Consider the following 14,449-nt stretch of genomic DNA (forward strand, 5'->3'; position numbering starts at 1 on the left):
TAAATCCTTTGTATATCTAATCATTTGTAGGATGAAATGTTAAAAACCTTTTATCTTATTGTTATTTAGATGCCATTCAAGTCGCCATTGAAATTACACGGGCACACAGAAAGAGACATGAATCTTAAGGAGATACATTCAAGGTAAAAATCAAATACCGCAGGAATCGAATGAACTCCAAAATTAGCGAGGTCGGGTGCGTCCACTAATTTACGCTAAAAAAGGAATATTGAAAGTATACATACCGAATGAACATTATGTGACATGTTAGATTCTGCAGGTCGCGGAGCTCTACTTGTTGCTACTTTCCTTAATACATCTTGATTATCAGGTTGAGTTACCGTTAAATGGTGTTCGCGTGTTGTCCATTGGTTGTTGGGGTATTTTCTTCTCAGTCTAGGCTTTACTGGAATAATAATTTGTATATCAAAACATTTATCATATTGGGCACATCATCTGTCGTGACAAATATAGTGCAGATCGATTATTTAAAGACTCGAATCTTTTTCATTTTTAACTGTGCAACTTTTAAAAAATTATATAAACCTAATATTTGCATTATTAGCACTAATATAACACACGGCAAATAGACATTTACTGCCCACACAATCCGGGATGGTAAACCACTGGGCTTTTGTCACCTTCTTTTTATTTGAAAATTCCGTAATTCAGTGAACAATCACACATATATGCATAGGTCTATAAATCCTATGGGTACTTTTATAATCCATTCATCATTAAGAACATACATGTGGTAACCAATGTTTGCATATATTATATAAACAAAATATATTATTTATAGACGAATATTTGTAATATTGTGTCATCGAAAACAAGATTTCTGATGTCCTAGAACAGTTTCATCATGGAGTCGCGTGAGATTTGTTAAAACATTTATTTGAAGAAAATAGACAAAAAACATTCAATCATTTCAAGATAAATGTTAATGTCTCGTTATATGCTATAGATGAGAATTATCCCCAACCGTGTGTACTGCATCAAAACGATTAAATACTTCCAACATCAGTCTCTCGGAACGCCAAAATGTATGAGATATTTTTCGTTTGCAGCATCTCAGAGATTTTGTTTGTAGGTAATCTATTCATAATTCAATAAAAAAAAAGTGATGTATGTATTGTAGATTTTAATCCTATATAGTGCCTCCTGTAAACATGAATAATTACAATCGCTTTACTAAAATATCAAGGCTGTTTTGTCAAGCAGAAATTATATTTCACAAATAATTATATTTTCAAAATATGTTTATGTATAAGGAAAACTATCTTTCTATTTTGGTGTTACTATTCTAAAAAAAAAAATACCTGTAGCAACGCTTGGAATTATGTTAGTTGTAGGATTTTTGTCAATCATTGGAAGTTGCTTATTTTTAAGATCTGATTTCGAACTTATATCTTCTTCTTGGTTTGGTTGATCCACATTATCGATGGCACCCTCCTCGTGCACATGTCTCAGAAAGTCTGTTCGTTTCTGAGTATATGGATCGGCAATTGATGCATCTTCTAAAATATTAAGTGGGTCATCCACTCGTGACTGAGTGGTTTTGTCCACTTTAGAGAGTGTCTTTATTTGGGTATTTTTCAACTGGAAAACTCCAATTGTATTTTCAAGTTGCCTCGTTCTTGCCTTAGCATTCTTCCGCGGCATATTTTCATATTTTGAATGCTCTTTTTTATCACTCTTCCCCGCGTTATCAGCTATTTTTCTTTTTGACCTGGATTTAGCGTCTTCAACATTTGACTTTTTATATGTTTTCTGTCTGCAAACATGTTCGCCTTCAATTGTCATCTCTGCTGATTTGTTATTACTTGACACATCATAAGGACGAACAAGATTTTGTTTTGACTGTAATTCATTTTGTTCATTGTCACTTGAGGCTAATGTCTTCTTATTGCTGAATCCAGCAATTGTTTTGTGTTTATCGGTTATAATACTTTTTTCGTGCAGAATCTGAGAAATGCTTTTTAATTTTTGGGGTGATTTTTTTGCTCTCTCTATCCATATGTGTTTGCAAGGACTATTAGGGTTTACATCCGAAATCAATTCCATGCATCCCTCATGTGCTGCAGATGAACTTCTGTCTGTTGAACATTCAGAAAATGATTCATCTCCTAAAGAACTGTGAACTTCAGCCATGTGAGGTTTTCTTATTTCTTCTTTTGATATTGAAACATTTTTTTCTTTTGCACTAGTATTATCATAATGACTTGTATCATCGTTGTTATCTGTAATACCTGACATCAATACACATGTTTCTTCGTATGTATGAGATATACTTCTATTGGATAATGTATATACTTCATTGTATGATTTATTGTTATCATCATCCTTTGAAGCCTTCTCATATGTGTGGCAATTTGTTGACCAGGTTTCTGAAAATTTTGGATGAACTTTTGGAATTATTACACATTTAAGCAGATTTCTTTATATTTCAATTAATGTCATATGGAACGAGCAACTAGTGAACAATAATCTAAATCCAATTCTCGAACCAATGCAAGCATATATCATAAACTTATATTTTTTGACGCCTTCATTTTGTCTATTTCGATGAGACTGTCATCAAAGTGAGAGTGTTAGCGCTATAAAACCAGGTTTAATCCACCATTTTCTACATTTGAAAATGCCTGTACCAAGTCAGGAATATGACAGTTCTTGTCCATTCGTTTTTGATGCGTATTGTTATATGATTTTGCCATGTGATTATGGACTTTCCAAATTGATTTTCCTCTAAGTTCAGTATGTTTGTGATTTTACTTTTTTCGTATAATTGTCAAACAAATATTTTACCCTGTCAGTGTTGTTCTGAAAATATGGCAGCTGATTAATGGTCGTGTTTTAAAGCCGAAGTGTATCGATTGACAACTGTGTAAACAATCAACAAAGAAGGTAGGATATTTAGGTAAGAACATGAATAGCATGTACATTGTATTTAGATGACGGAGCGATGTTTCTGTTTGTTGAATCTCTCTGCCAATTAGGTATTCCCTTTCGCACTTGCATATTGCGACCACCGGATTTTTATGAGAAAGGTCATACTGAGGTAACTGCATAAAGAAAACATGTTGGCAAATTATTGTCTTGGAAGCCAACAATTTAAAAAGGAAATTTCTTTAACATTTTGACAAAAAAAAGTATATGCAAATACGTTTTTTAAGGAAAACCAGCCATCTAGTTATAAAAAATCATAGACATCATTTTGTTTGAAGTTTCATATGACTTTAACTTAAACTTTACAAAACTATATTTATACCAGAATTTAATTTCAAACAGGTCAGTCCTAAGTCTAATTATTAACAGCGCTCAGTCGAAACCGCTTGCTGGTGTCCTATTAGTCCCGAAGGCAATCAAACAGGTCAGTTTTTAGGTTTAAGAAATTAGCAAGAATTAATAACAATTTTCTTCCTTTTATTAATAATTTGTTGTTCCAGGTCAACACTTACATATATAAGGTAATATATACTCACGTATACATAAACAAATGTGAAGTGGTTTATCTCTACAGATTACTTTCGCAGTGACAATACACACGATTATTACCACTACGCCTATACCAATGATGATTCTAAAATATTAGCGATGAATTATCGTTACTTCGATCATATATACATAATGAATAACATAAATATAATACACGAACTTTTGTGGAACTGATTAGTGATACGTGCAAGCATTTGATGGACATTTTTTGCTCGTCTACCATATGTTAATTCCCATTCTGTGGCAATTAATTCAGTTCTGTACAGGCATTTTTCTTAAATGATTTATATAAAACCAGGTTTAATCAAGTACCAAGTCAGGAAAATGGCAGTTGCTATCTTATAGTTCGTTTCTCTGTGTGTTGCATTGTCGTTTTTTCTTTGTTCACTTTAGTATTTCTGTTGTTTCGTGGTTTTCTTTTACAGTTGGTGTGTTTCCCTCGCTATAATTTGTAACCCGGATTTGTTTTCAATCTATTTATGACATTCGAACAACGGTTTACTACCGTTGCTTTTATCAATCCACCATTTTCTACATAAGAAAATCCCTGTACCAAGTCATGAATATGATATTTGTTATCCACTCGATTGATGTGTTATGAGCTTTTATATTTTACCATTTAAATATTGACTTTTTTTATTTTACTTTTGATTGCTTCATATTAAGTAACATAAAAAAGTCAATATCTCATAAACAGATTTAGACGATTTAAAATCAACGAAAGAAATGAGCAGCTACCTTAAGAACCAATGGTAGAACGTTATTGTGCATATTCAAATTGTCGCACGAATAAAATGGGATACTGTGGATTTGTTTTGTTTAACATGTTTAAGGGGAAACCAAATTTTGTGGATTTCGTATGTGCAGGCGACCCACCAAGTTAAAATGATAATTCTTAAATTTTGAAGCAATACAACAAAAAACAAAATGACCTGGGATTCAGTAAGCTTAATATATATCTAAGATAGTTGCATAGTTTGATGAAAATCCAAGTTGATTTGAAAAAGTTATAAAAAAATTAAAAATGCCTATCTCTATTTTGTCGACCGAATTGCAAATTCTAGCTTTTTTAACCAAGATTAATTTAATTCTTTAAATTTTACAGCAATACAACAAAAAACAAAATGACATGGGATTCAGTAGGCTTAATAAATATGTAAGATAGCTGCATAGTTTGATGAAAATCCTAGTTGATTTATAAAGTTATTAAAAAAATTAAAGTGTACTATCTCTATTTTGTCCGAATTGCAAATCCTAGCTTTTTTTACCAAGATTAATTTAATTCTTAAATTTTACAGCATTACACATGTTACAACAAAAAACAAAATCCTGGGATTCAGTACGCTTAAGATTTATCTCAGATAGCTGTATAGTTTGATGAAAAAGTTAAAAAAAAAAAAAAATTAAAGATGCCTATCTGAATTTAAATAATAATTTTTAGTTTTTCCTATTGTAAAATTAAATTCTCTCATTTATCAGCAATTAATCAAACTACCAAATAAGCTTGAATTTTGTAAGATCAATATCTATTTTAGTTAAATGGGCTGACCTACACCAGTCAAAACTAAATTTGAAGGTCAAGACTAGTCGAGACAGGTCGAGACTGGTTCAGACTAGTCGAGTCTAGTCGAGACTAGTCGTGACAGGTCGAGACAGGTCAAGCCTTGGTCAAGACATATCAGACTACACCAAGATCATTAAGTACTGAATCAAACTAATTAACTAAAGTCGAGACCTAGTCGAGTACACTTAAGTATAGTTAAGTACAGTCGAGACAATTTCGAGACTAGTCGAGTAAAATGTATGCTCGATTTTACTGGTCGAGCACAAAACTGGTCAAATCAGACTCTGAGCAGTTTGTAGTGCAAGTATATAACTAAGATCTAAAAATTCACATAAATCGAATAAGTGCATCATCTCAGATAAACCAGATTTTTTTAGAAATCAAAGGAGAGATTCGTTTAATGTTTCCAAACAATAAATCAAACATTGTAGGGAAATTAATCCACGCATTCTGCGGATAGGTAGCGATCTGTGAAAAAAAAACTTAATTCTTACGGTTTAAGACCCATAGTTATGCAACCATAATACGACGGGAGAATCAAAATTGAGGGAGTCGCATGATTTAAAAAAAAAAGCAAAAACAATCTTTGATGTTTTGATGTCTTTAGAACTTGATGCGACTGTTAAAGCTAGCTATAAAACCAGGTTTAATCTACCATTGTCTACATAAGAAATGACTGTACCAAGTCAGGAATTTGAGTTGTTATCCATTCGTTTGATGTGTTTGAGCTTTTGATTCAGTCATTTTATTACGAACTTTCCGTTTTGAATTTTCCTTGGAGTTTGATATTTTTTTATTTTACTTTCAACTTCTTTTAAAGTATGTGACCACGACTTTAACACATTTATTGTAAATGCACAAACAATCCAAATATTTGTTTGATTTATCAATCATGTCGAACTTGAAATCCATCAAATATTGTAAATTCAGAAATAAATAGGATATTCTTATTAGTATGCAAAAAATGCGACAGTTTAGTTAACGCATCAATGTAAATATAACGGAATTTGAGGATACTGTCATCAAAGTGAGAGAGTTAGCGCTATAAAACCAGGTTTAATCCACCATGTTCTACATTTGAAAATGCCTGTACCAAGTCAGGAATATGACAGTTCTTGTCCATTCGTTTTTTATGCCTTTTGTTATTTGATTTTGCCATGTGATTATGGACTTTCCGAATTGATTTTCCTCTAAGTTCAGTATTTTGGTGATTTTACTTTTAATTATCATGATAATAGAATAATTTAAACTCGCATTTTGATTTTTTTTTTAAATGAATTAAACAGGGTTTTCTCAAAATATAAAATTGCAATTTAGTTAAAAATGAGGAAATCGAAATAATTTCTGGTTTTACAGTACCCTGTCGATGTGTTCTGTTTGTACTATTATCTTAGTAAATAACAACATCATACTGACTTTACTATTATCTTACCCAATAACTACGTCATTATTGTGCTGTTCATTGGAACTTTGATCTAAAACAAAATTTGAAGAAACAAGTGGTTATTAACAACTTTTATTAGAAATTGTAATACATGAATCAAGAAACTATTACCTCAATAATAAACTCAGAATAAACCTATGAGCTTTTATAAAGGTATAATTCGTAATATAAAAAGGTAAAAATAAGTAAACATGCAGAAGAATTATAAGTTTTCGAGGAGATATGGACTTCTCTTGTTCATTTGCTTCAAATGTTCTTTGTTGCAAATACATACGATTTAATCGAAGGCCTAATAATATGACTGCATAAGTTAAGAAGAAAAAGTTTAGAAAAAATAAATATAAAGGTTGAATTCATGCACAGAGTTGCTCTTAACACGCTAATATAGGTTGAAAACATATTCGTTAACCATGGGCACAGTCAGAACTGCTGCAAAACAAATTGAAAACTCCAACAATATCATATAAATAGAACACGCTTTCCTTATGTTATTGTCCCTTTATAATGAAAACGACAAATTGGTTGATAAAATTTTGATCTGGACGCTTTTTTGAGGATATTAGATTGGTCAGTTTTGTAGTTATTGTTATTGGTGGGTACATTTACACAGAGCACACGCGGTTTTTGGAAAGCATTTTATGCCGGGATCATTTTTTTTTTATAAAAGCTTAAAATGCATCTTTAGCGATGATACGTACCACATATTTTTTCTCAAATTGAAACGATTTTGCTGTAAATTTTTTAAGTTACTTTTATTTCATATTGATATTTCGTATTTTGAAGAATACGATAACAATTACGTGCTATTGATTAGATTGAATAGTGGGCTTTAAAAACACTTTTTCGGCAACATATCCTACCATCTCCTTACTTTGATATAACAATATATCTTAACATTTTCGACACAGTAAGATAGTAGATAGTAGTTACAATTTCACACAGTTTGAAAAACTTTGTTGTATACATGACCACTGTTCACTTCCACACTTCTTTTATATATTTTAATGAAAGTTTCGAAGTAAAAAGTTACAGGTTACTTAAACTAAAGTAATTTAAAAAAAACAATCATACAGATTATTTTTCATTTCATCATATACATTTGATTTCATAACTGAAGACTTGGTAAAGAAAAAATGCTCATCCATCACAGAAAATAAAATAATTGGGGAATGTGTCCCCTTTTGTATATAACTTTACCCACGAACAAAAAAGTGACTCTGTCCAAATTTGTTTTTGGTCTAGGTTTTGAAGTAATAAGCATTGGGTAAAAATCAATAACACTTGGTTGAGGCAAACTTAAGTTATGTGAATAGAAACAGGAAATTCAAACTTGATCTCTTTTCTGTTTTCTTGTAATAAGCAGTATGTATATGTTTGATAACAGTTGGTTGTAGCAAACTAAAGTAAGAGAACGAAACCCAATTTCAGGACTTACAGCGCGCAAACAAACGAACAAACAGATTAACAAGGTTAATACATAATGCACCATACGTGTATGATAAATACATATCTTCCAATCAAGAAATACACACGAGAGTTACAACATAACAATTATTGTTTATTTTCTTTACGAGTGTTCTTATACAATGCATATATAAACTTATTGAACATACATGCATAAAAATGAAATGAAGGCTTAAACGTGAAATCCAAAGATAACAGGCTAAACAAATAAGCATTAAAATGCTCTTTAGCTAACTGTGTAACCCTCTTAAAATAAAGTGTTGTTGTTGTTGTTGTTGTTGTTGTTGTTGTTGTTGTTGTTGTTGTTGTTGTTGTTGTTGTTGATGTTGTTGTTGTTGTTGTGACATAAAAGGAAAGCTACATAAATTTATTTTTTAATTCATTGCATCAACTAAAAACCAGATGCTCCGCAGGGCGTAGCTTTATACGACCGCAGAGGTTGAACCCTGAACGGTTAGGGCAAGTATGGACACAACATTCAAGCTGGATTCAGCTCTAAATTTGGATTCTGATTAAATAGTTGACACAGCATAGGTTTCTGACACAGAATGAATGTGTTCTAATGAACTTAAAATTTTTGTTTCTCTTAGAGCAATTCACTATGCTGTTGAATATTAATCCTCTCAAAAAAATGTTTGAAGAAATTTTCTTTTTTATTTATGAAATTTCAAATGAGAAAAATTGAACCCAATTTTTTTAATCACATCCCCCTTTCCCTTATTCCAAAACTAATCTCAATTAAAATTTCTAATGGAGTTTGCAACAATAACTACTCATTTAAATACATCATAAAATATTAAGATGTAAAAAAACTGCTTGTTATCACTGAATGGTAAAGATTATTTTAATTTATCAGTTGGTAGTAAAAAGTGAATATACATTGTATATTGTATATAACAAAGATTTAAGTTGATTCTGGACAAAGAAAGATAACTCCAATTAAAAAAAAATCTTGCTATTGCACAATATTTTGCAATTAGATATTTCTTGCTTACTATTCTGGACAAAGAAAGATAACTCTAATTAAAAAAAAATTTGATATTTCACAATATTGTGCAATTAGATATTTCTTGCCATTGCGCAATACTGTGCAATTGAAAAGACTTGCTATTGCACAATACTTAATATAATAATTTTAGATCCTGATTTGGACCAACTTGAAAACTGGGCCCATAATAAAAAATCTAAGTACATTTTTGGATTCAGCATATCAAAGAACTTCAAGATTTCAATTTTTGTTAAAATCAGACTAAGTTTAATTTTGGACCCTTTGGACTTTAGTGTAGACCAATTTGAAAACAGGACCAAAAATGAAGAATCTACATACACAGTTAGATTTGGTATATCAAAGAACCCCATTTATTCAATTTTTGATGAAATCAAACAAAGTTTAATTTTGGACCCCGATTTGGACCAACTTGAAAACTGGGCCAATAATCAAGAATCTAAGTACATTTTTAGATTCAGCATATCAAAGAACCTAACTGATTCATTTTTTGTCAAAATCAAACTAAGTTTAATTTTGGACCCTTTGGACCTTAATGTAGACCAATTTGAAAACGGGACCAAAAGTTAAGAATCTACATACACAGTCATGACAGTTAGATTCAGCATATCAAAGAACCCCAATTATTCAATTTTGATGAAATCAAACAAAAGTTTAATTTTGGACCCTTTGGGCCCCTTATTATGTTGGGACCAAAACTCCCAAAATCAAACCCAACCTTTCTTTTAAAACCTTGTGTTTAAATTTCATAGATTTCTATTTACTTATACTAACGTTATGGTGCGAAAACCAAGAAAAATGCTTATTTGGGTCCCTTTTTGGCCCCTAATTCCTAAACTGTTGGAACCTAAACTCCCAAAATCAATACCAACCTTCCTTTTGTAGTCATTAACATTGTGTTTAAATTTCATTGATTTCTATTTACTTAAACTAATGTTATTGTGCGAAAACCAAGAATAATGCTTATTTGGGCCCTTTTTTGGCCCCTAATTCCTAAACTGTTGAGACCAAAACTCCCAAAATCAATACCAACCTTCCTTTTGTGGTCATAAACCTTGTGTTAAAATTTCATAGATTTCCATTCACTTTTACTAAAGTTAGAGTGCGAAAACTAAAAGTATTCGGACGCCGGACGACGACGACGACGACGACGACGCCAACGTGATAGCAATATACGACGAAAATTTTTTCAAAATTTGCGGTCGTATAAAAATGCATTATAGTCATAACTAAGTTCTCAAAACAAATATTTGATCTATTTTAATAATCATCCTATCATAAATACAAGTATTTCAATAAATCGTTAGCTCACATACCTAGTTGTTTCTTATATTGAACATAATAAATAATAAATTTGCTATAACAACTTTTGAATTTCGTCTTGAATTTACAAAACTGTACAAATTTCCAAACTGTTGTAACAGCAAATTTAAATAGTGCAAAATCTGTATTTTTATCATGCCATTACCGAAGCACATTTTGTATCATTATTGTATGTTTATCCATCTAATCAATTGAAGAGCCGAACAAAGTTTTCACACTTAATTTATAAGTATTGGATCTCTTTCATCCTGTTTGTTTGAAAGTCATTTGAAGAAGCTAAAAACATTGCGTTGCTTAATTGTGCGTTAATGATCTATTAAAATGGTTGCAGTTAATTCTATTCTTTTTTGCAGTCCCACGTTGATATCTATAGTGACTGTTTTTGATATCTATAGTGACTGTTTTTGATATCTATAGTGACTGTTTTTGTATTTTTCCGTTGTGTTTTCGTTGTTTTCCGTTTTGTTTTCTGTCTTTTCTCTTTTTATCTGACTGTTTTTTCTTAGCGTTTAGTTTTCTGATAATTCGTCTGTCACTTTTTTTCAATCTTTTTACTTCTCTCTCTAAGTTTTCCAGTCGATCTATAATACTTGATAAAACTAAATATCTTTCATCGTTATTTGACACTGTAAGGATAAAAACATCTTATAAACAAATGCCATTTTTATATTATTCTATATATACTTTAAAATAATGTTTCCTGAGATATATATTTATGGAATATATATTAAGGTAAACCATATAAAATGTATCTAGGCTATCAATTGCCTAATCCTTTTTGTCAAATTAGCTACAAAGGAACCCAAATATTGTAAACCTTCTATAAATTTCAAAGTAACAACAGATCATTTGATTTAATGAAAAAGACAATTGACACACAAAGTATCATCAAAAATTTATATACTATATAGAATGTAATTGAGTGATAAAAGAATATATAATGTTCTCTTATAATACATAAAAAATTTGATAAATAATCGTGCATAACATAAACTGACAAATATGCATAAATAAACTGACTGAACAAACATGCATAGCATAAATTGACTGCACAATTGTACTCAACATAAACTAACTAAACAAACATGGATAGCATAATCTGACTGAACAATAGCATAGCATAAACCGACTGCACAATCGTACTCAACATAGACTTACTAAACAAACATGCATAAAATAAACTGACTAAAATAAAATAACTGACTGAACAGACATGCATCAAAATGCGTTTGGTGACATATAATGATGTTAGTAAAGCAATATAAACAATGACAGTTCATTGAAAGGGGATAAAGCAATTACTTTTAAACTTGCAATCAATGCTTATCAAATTGTCATTTATGATATTTGAAAGAGAAAAAAGTTAAACTATTGAATCAAAGTCTTTCATATGTGGGTTCTTACACGTTTTATATGAACCTTTTGTCATCCATGTAACGATTATGAACATAAAAAATAAATAATTGTACATGTTTTTGTATTTTGATACAAAACGAATTGAATGTATTTGTTTCTAGAAGAAGTTGCAACAAAACGTAAAACGTTATTTTTGTTTTCAATATAACCACGTGCACAGTCAGTGCAAGGAAATTTCAATCAGTCTTTCATGCAAGATCGTAAACTGATATATACGTATATGTATAAGTCTTCTCTAATATTTATTTGTTGGTGTCGAAACGAAAATTCGTCATATCTTCGTGTATGCTTTTTTTTATTTAAAGAAGTATTGTTAGTACTTTTCAACAAATTATACGATGAAAGCTATCACAAAAGCATTATGACGAATGACTATGCAATATTAAATTATTAACCTTAGTGCATTTTTTGTAACAAAGCAAAGTCCAAATCAGTTGAAATTTAAATGGTTGATATGGCTTGATGGAACGACGTCAATCTACATGAAATGTATGAAGAGCATGATTATGAGGAAAATGATTAAAACATGTTTACAACATCAAATCCTAACTGATATTCTCCAAATCAAAAAGTACTTTTCAAGAAATTATAAAAATGAAAGCTATCACAAAAGTATTATGACAAATGGCTTTGCGATAATAAATAATTGACCTTAGTGTACTTTTTATATCAAAGCGTTGTCCAATTCAGTTGAAATTTAAATGGTTGATGTGACTTGATGGAACGACGTCAATCTACATGAAATGTATAAAGAGCATGATTATGAGAAAAATGATTACAATATGCTTACAACATAAAATCCTAACTGTTATTTTCCAAATCTAATACTGAGGTTATAATATAATGCTATAACAAATGTTAGACTATCACAGATTTGCCTTAACCACCAAATTCCCACAATGACAAAACATTAACATTCGATTAAAATATAATATAAGACAACTGACGTATTTCATAACTTAAATCAGACATATACAAATGCGGCATGGAGAAAAATTGTTATGTGTAATCTTAACCTCTCTACCTTTTTAATCTCGATTTGTGGCATAACAAATGGTACAAAAACATAAATAAAATCAGTACACAAATCATTTGTGAATTGGAATTGGGATTAAATATTTGACTCACATATGCAAGGGATCTCAGAACAACGTTTAGATTTGAATCCTTGAGACCTCAATGTTGAATTTAAATGTGGTCCAAAAATCAAAACTCTAAAACATGTTTAGAACAGCATAAAAAAAAGAATTTTATTTTCGTTAAAATCAAAATGATTCAAATGATCAAAGAACTCCAATAAAACTATGAAAAAGAAAAAAAGTGATTAGTGAACAAAATATCTAATGGTTGTACATTGATAAAACAACATTCTAAAACAAGAGGACTGAACATGCTTAACAATAATGAAAACATCCACTTACAGAAGAGTGTCACGACATTTATCACAATACTTCAAAACTTGCCACTCCAAATGGATTGGAAAAATTCCGTTGTAAAATCTGACTTTTCAGCGCAATAGACGTGTACCATTACAATACGGTAAACACAGTTGAATAAACGTCTTAAAATATTGCACAATGTTGTTTTCTTTTTTTATCAATAAACCTTGGTAAGCCATGTTATAACGTATATATCCCCCTTATGCAGTCTACAATACTCCATATAAATGACCCAAGCATTGTGTAAGACATTATTTGTAATACTCACTATTATTTTTATCATTATTATCAATATTATTTTCTGTAGTAAGTTTGATTGCTGGAAGATTTATCTTTATTTTAGCTTTACAAGATCTGTCAATTGTAGTAGAACCATTGTTAGCAATATCTTGAGATTCGTGGCAACTGTAAAGAAAATAATGATATCAACATTGTCAAACATGTGTTTATAAACTCATCATAATTTTATTTTTATGCCAGACGCGTGTTTCGTCTACAACAGACTCATCAGTGACGCTCGAATCGAAAAAATGTTTAAGTGCGAAGTTTAAGAGCATTGAGGACCAAATATTCCTAAAAGTTTTGTCAAAAACAGCTAAGATAATCTATTCATGAGGTAGAAAGGCCAGTGAAAAAAAAACGTGACATATCGCGGATTGATAAATTTGCCATTTTTAGAATCCCTTAAAGGATGCAGATTCAATAGTGTCAACATGGGTGTTATAAACGGACGGTCCGACGGACAGACAGAGGGATTGACGGTACCGTTGTGTTACTATTACCTTTAGTAGCATCGCTGGGGAAAGGTAATTACTCTGACCAAACTGGTGTCGCGGGTAGAGAAAATTCAAGGCGACATGCAAGTTGTACAAAGCGAGATACGGTACGCAGAATGGGTAATAATATCATAACAATTTATGTAAACGAAGCGTGATTTGATTTTTAGATTATTGGACCCTTTATTGGATAGTATTTTCCAGAGTAATACATCAATAGCAAGAAATCAATATTTGAAGTATTTAAAAATAACTTTTAGAACGATTCATCGAATTGTAAATTTACGACATTCATTTCTATTGTTTCCTATAGTGATAGTTCAGTTTCTATTGTTTTAATTCGGGAAGTTATCAGACAATATCTGCTTCATGATAACCAAGACTACAGCTAACTTGGATAATATAGCAAACCCGTGGTACTTGCGTGGTAGATTTATAACAGGTGCAGATCCAGACATTTCAAAAAGAGGGGTTCTAGAAGAAAAAACACGGTCTCCTTTTCCGTAATATTCACGTAAT

General features: G+C 30.9%; 1 protein-coding gene across 1 annotated transcript in view; it reads right to left on the minus strand.

The window, feature by feature from the left end:
• Positions 1–14,449, minus strand: part of LOC139501438 (uncharacterized protein DDB_G0284459-like) — a 30,589-nt gene that overhangs the window by 3,082 nt on the left and 13,058 nt on the right. The window contains exons 7-11 of the mRNA XM_071290516.1: positions 13,423–13,559; positions 6,495–6,537; positions 3,486–3,583; positions 1,323–2,390; positions 246–406 (exon numbers count right to left, since the gene is read on the minus strand). Of these exons, the coding sequence (XP_071146617.1) occupies positions 246–406; positions 1,323–2,390; positions 3,486–3,583; positions 6,495–6,537; positions 13,423–13,559 (1,507 nt within the window). The remainder of the gene's footprint in view (positions 1–245; positions 407–1,322; positions 2,391–3,485; positions 3,584–6,494; positions 6,538–13,422; positions 13,560–14,449) is intronic.

Source organism: Mytilus edulis, chromosome 13, assembly GCF_963676685.1.
Source record: "Mytilus edulis chromosome 13, xbMytEdul2.2, whole genome shotgun sequence".
Classification (NCBI taxonomy): Eukaryota; Metazoa; Mollusca; class Bivalvia; order Mytilida; family Mytilidae; genus Mytilus; species Mytilus edulis.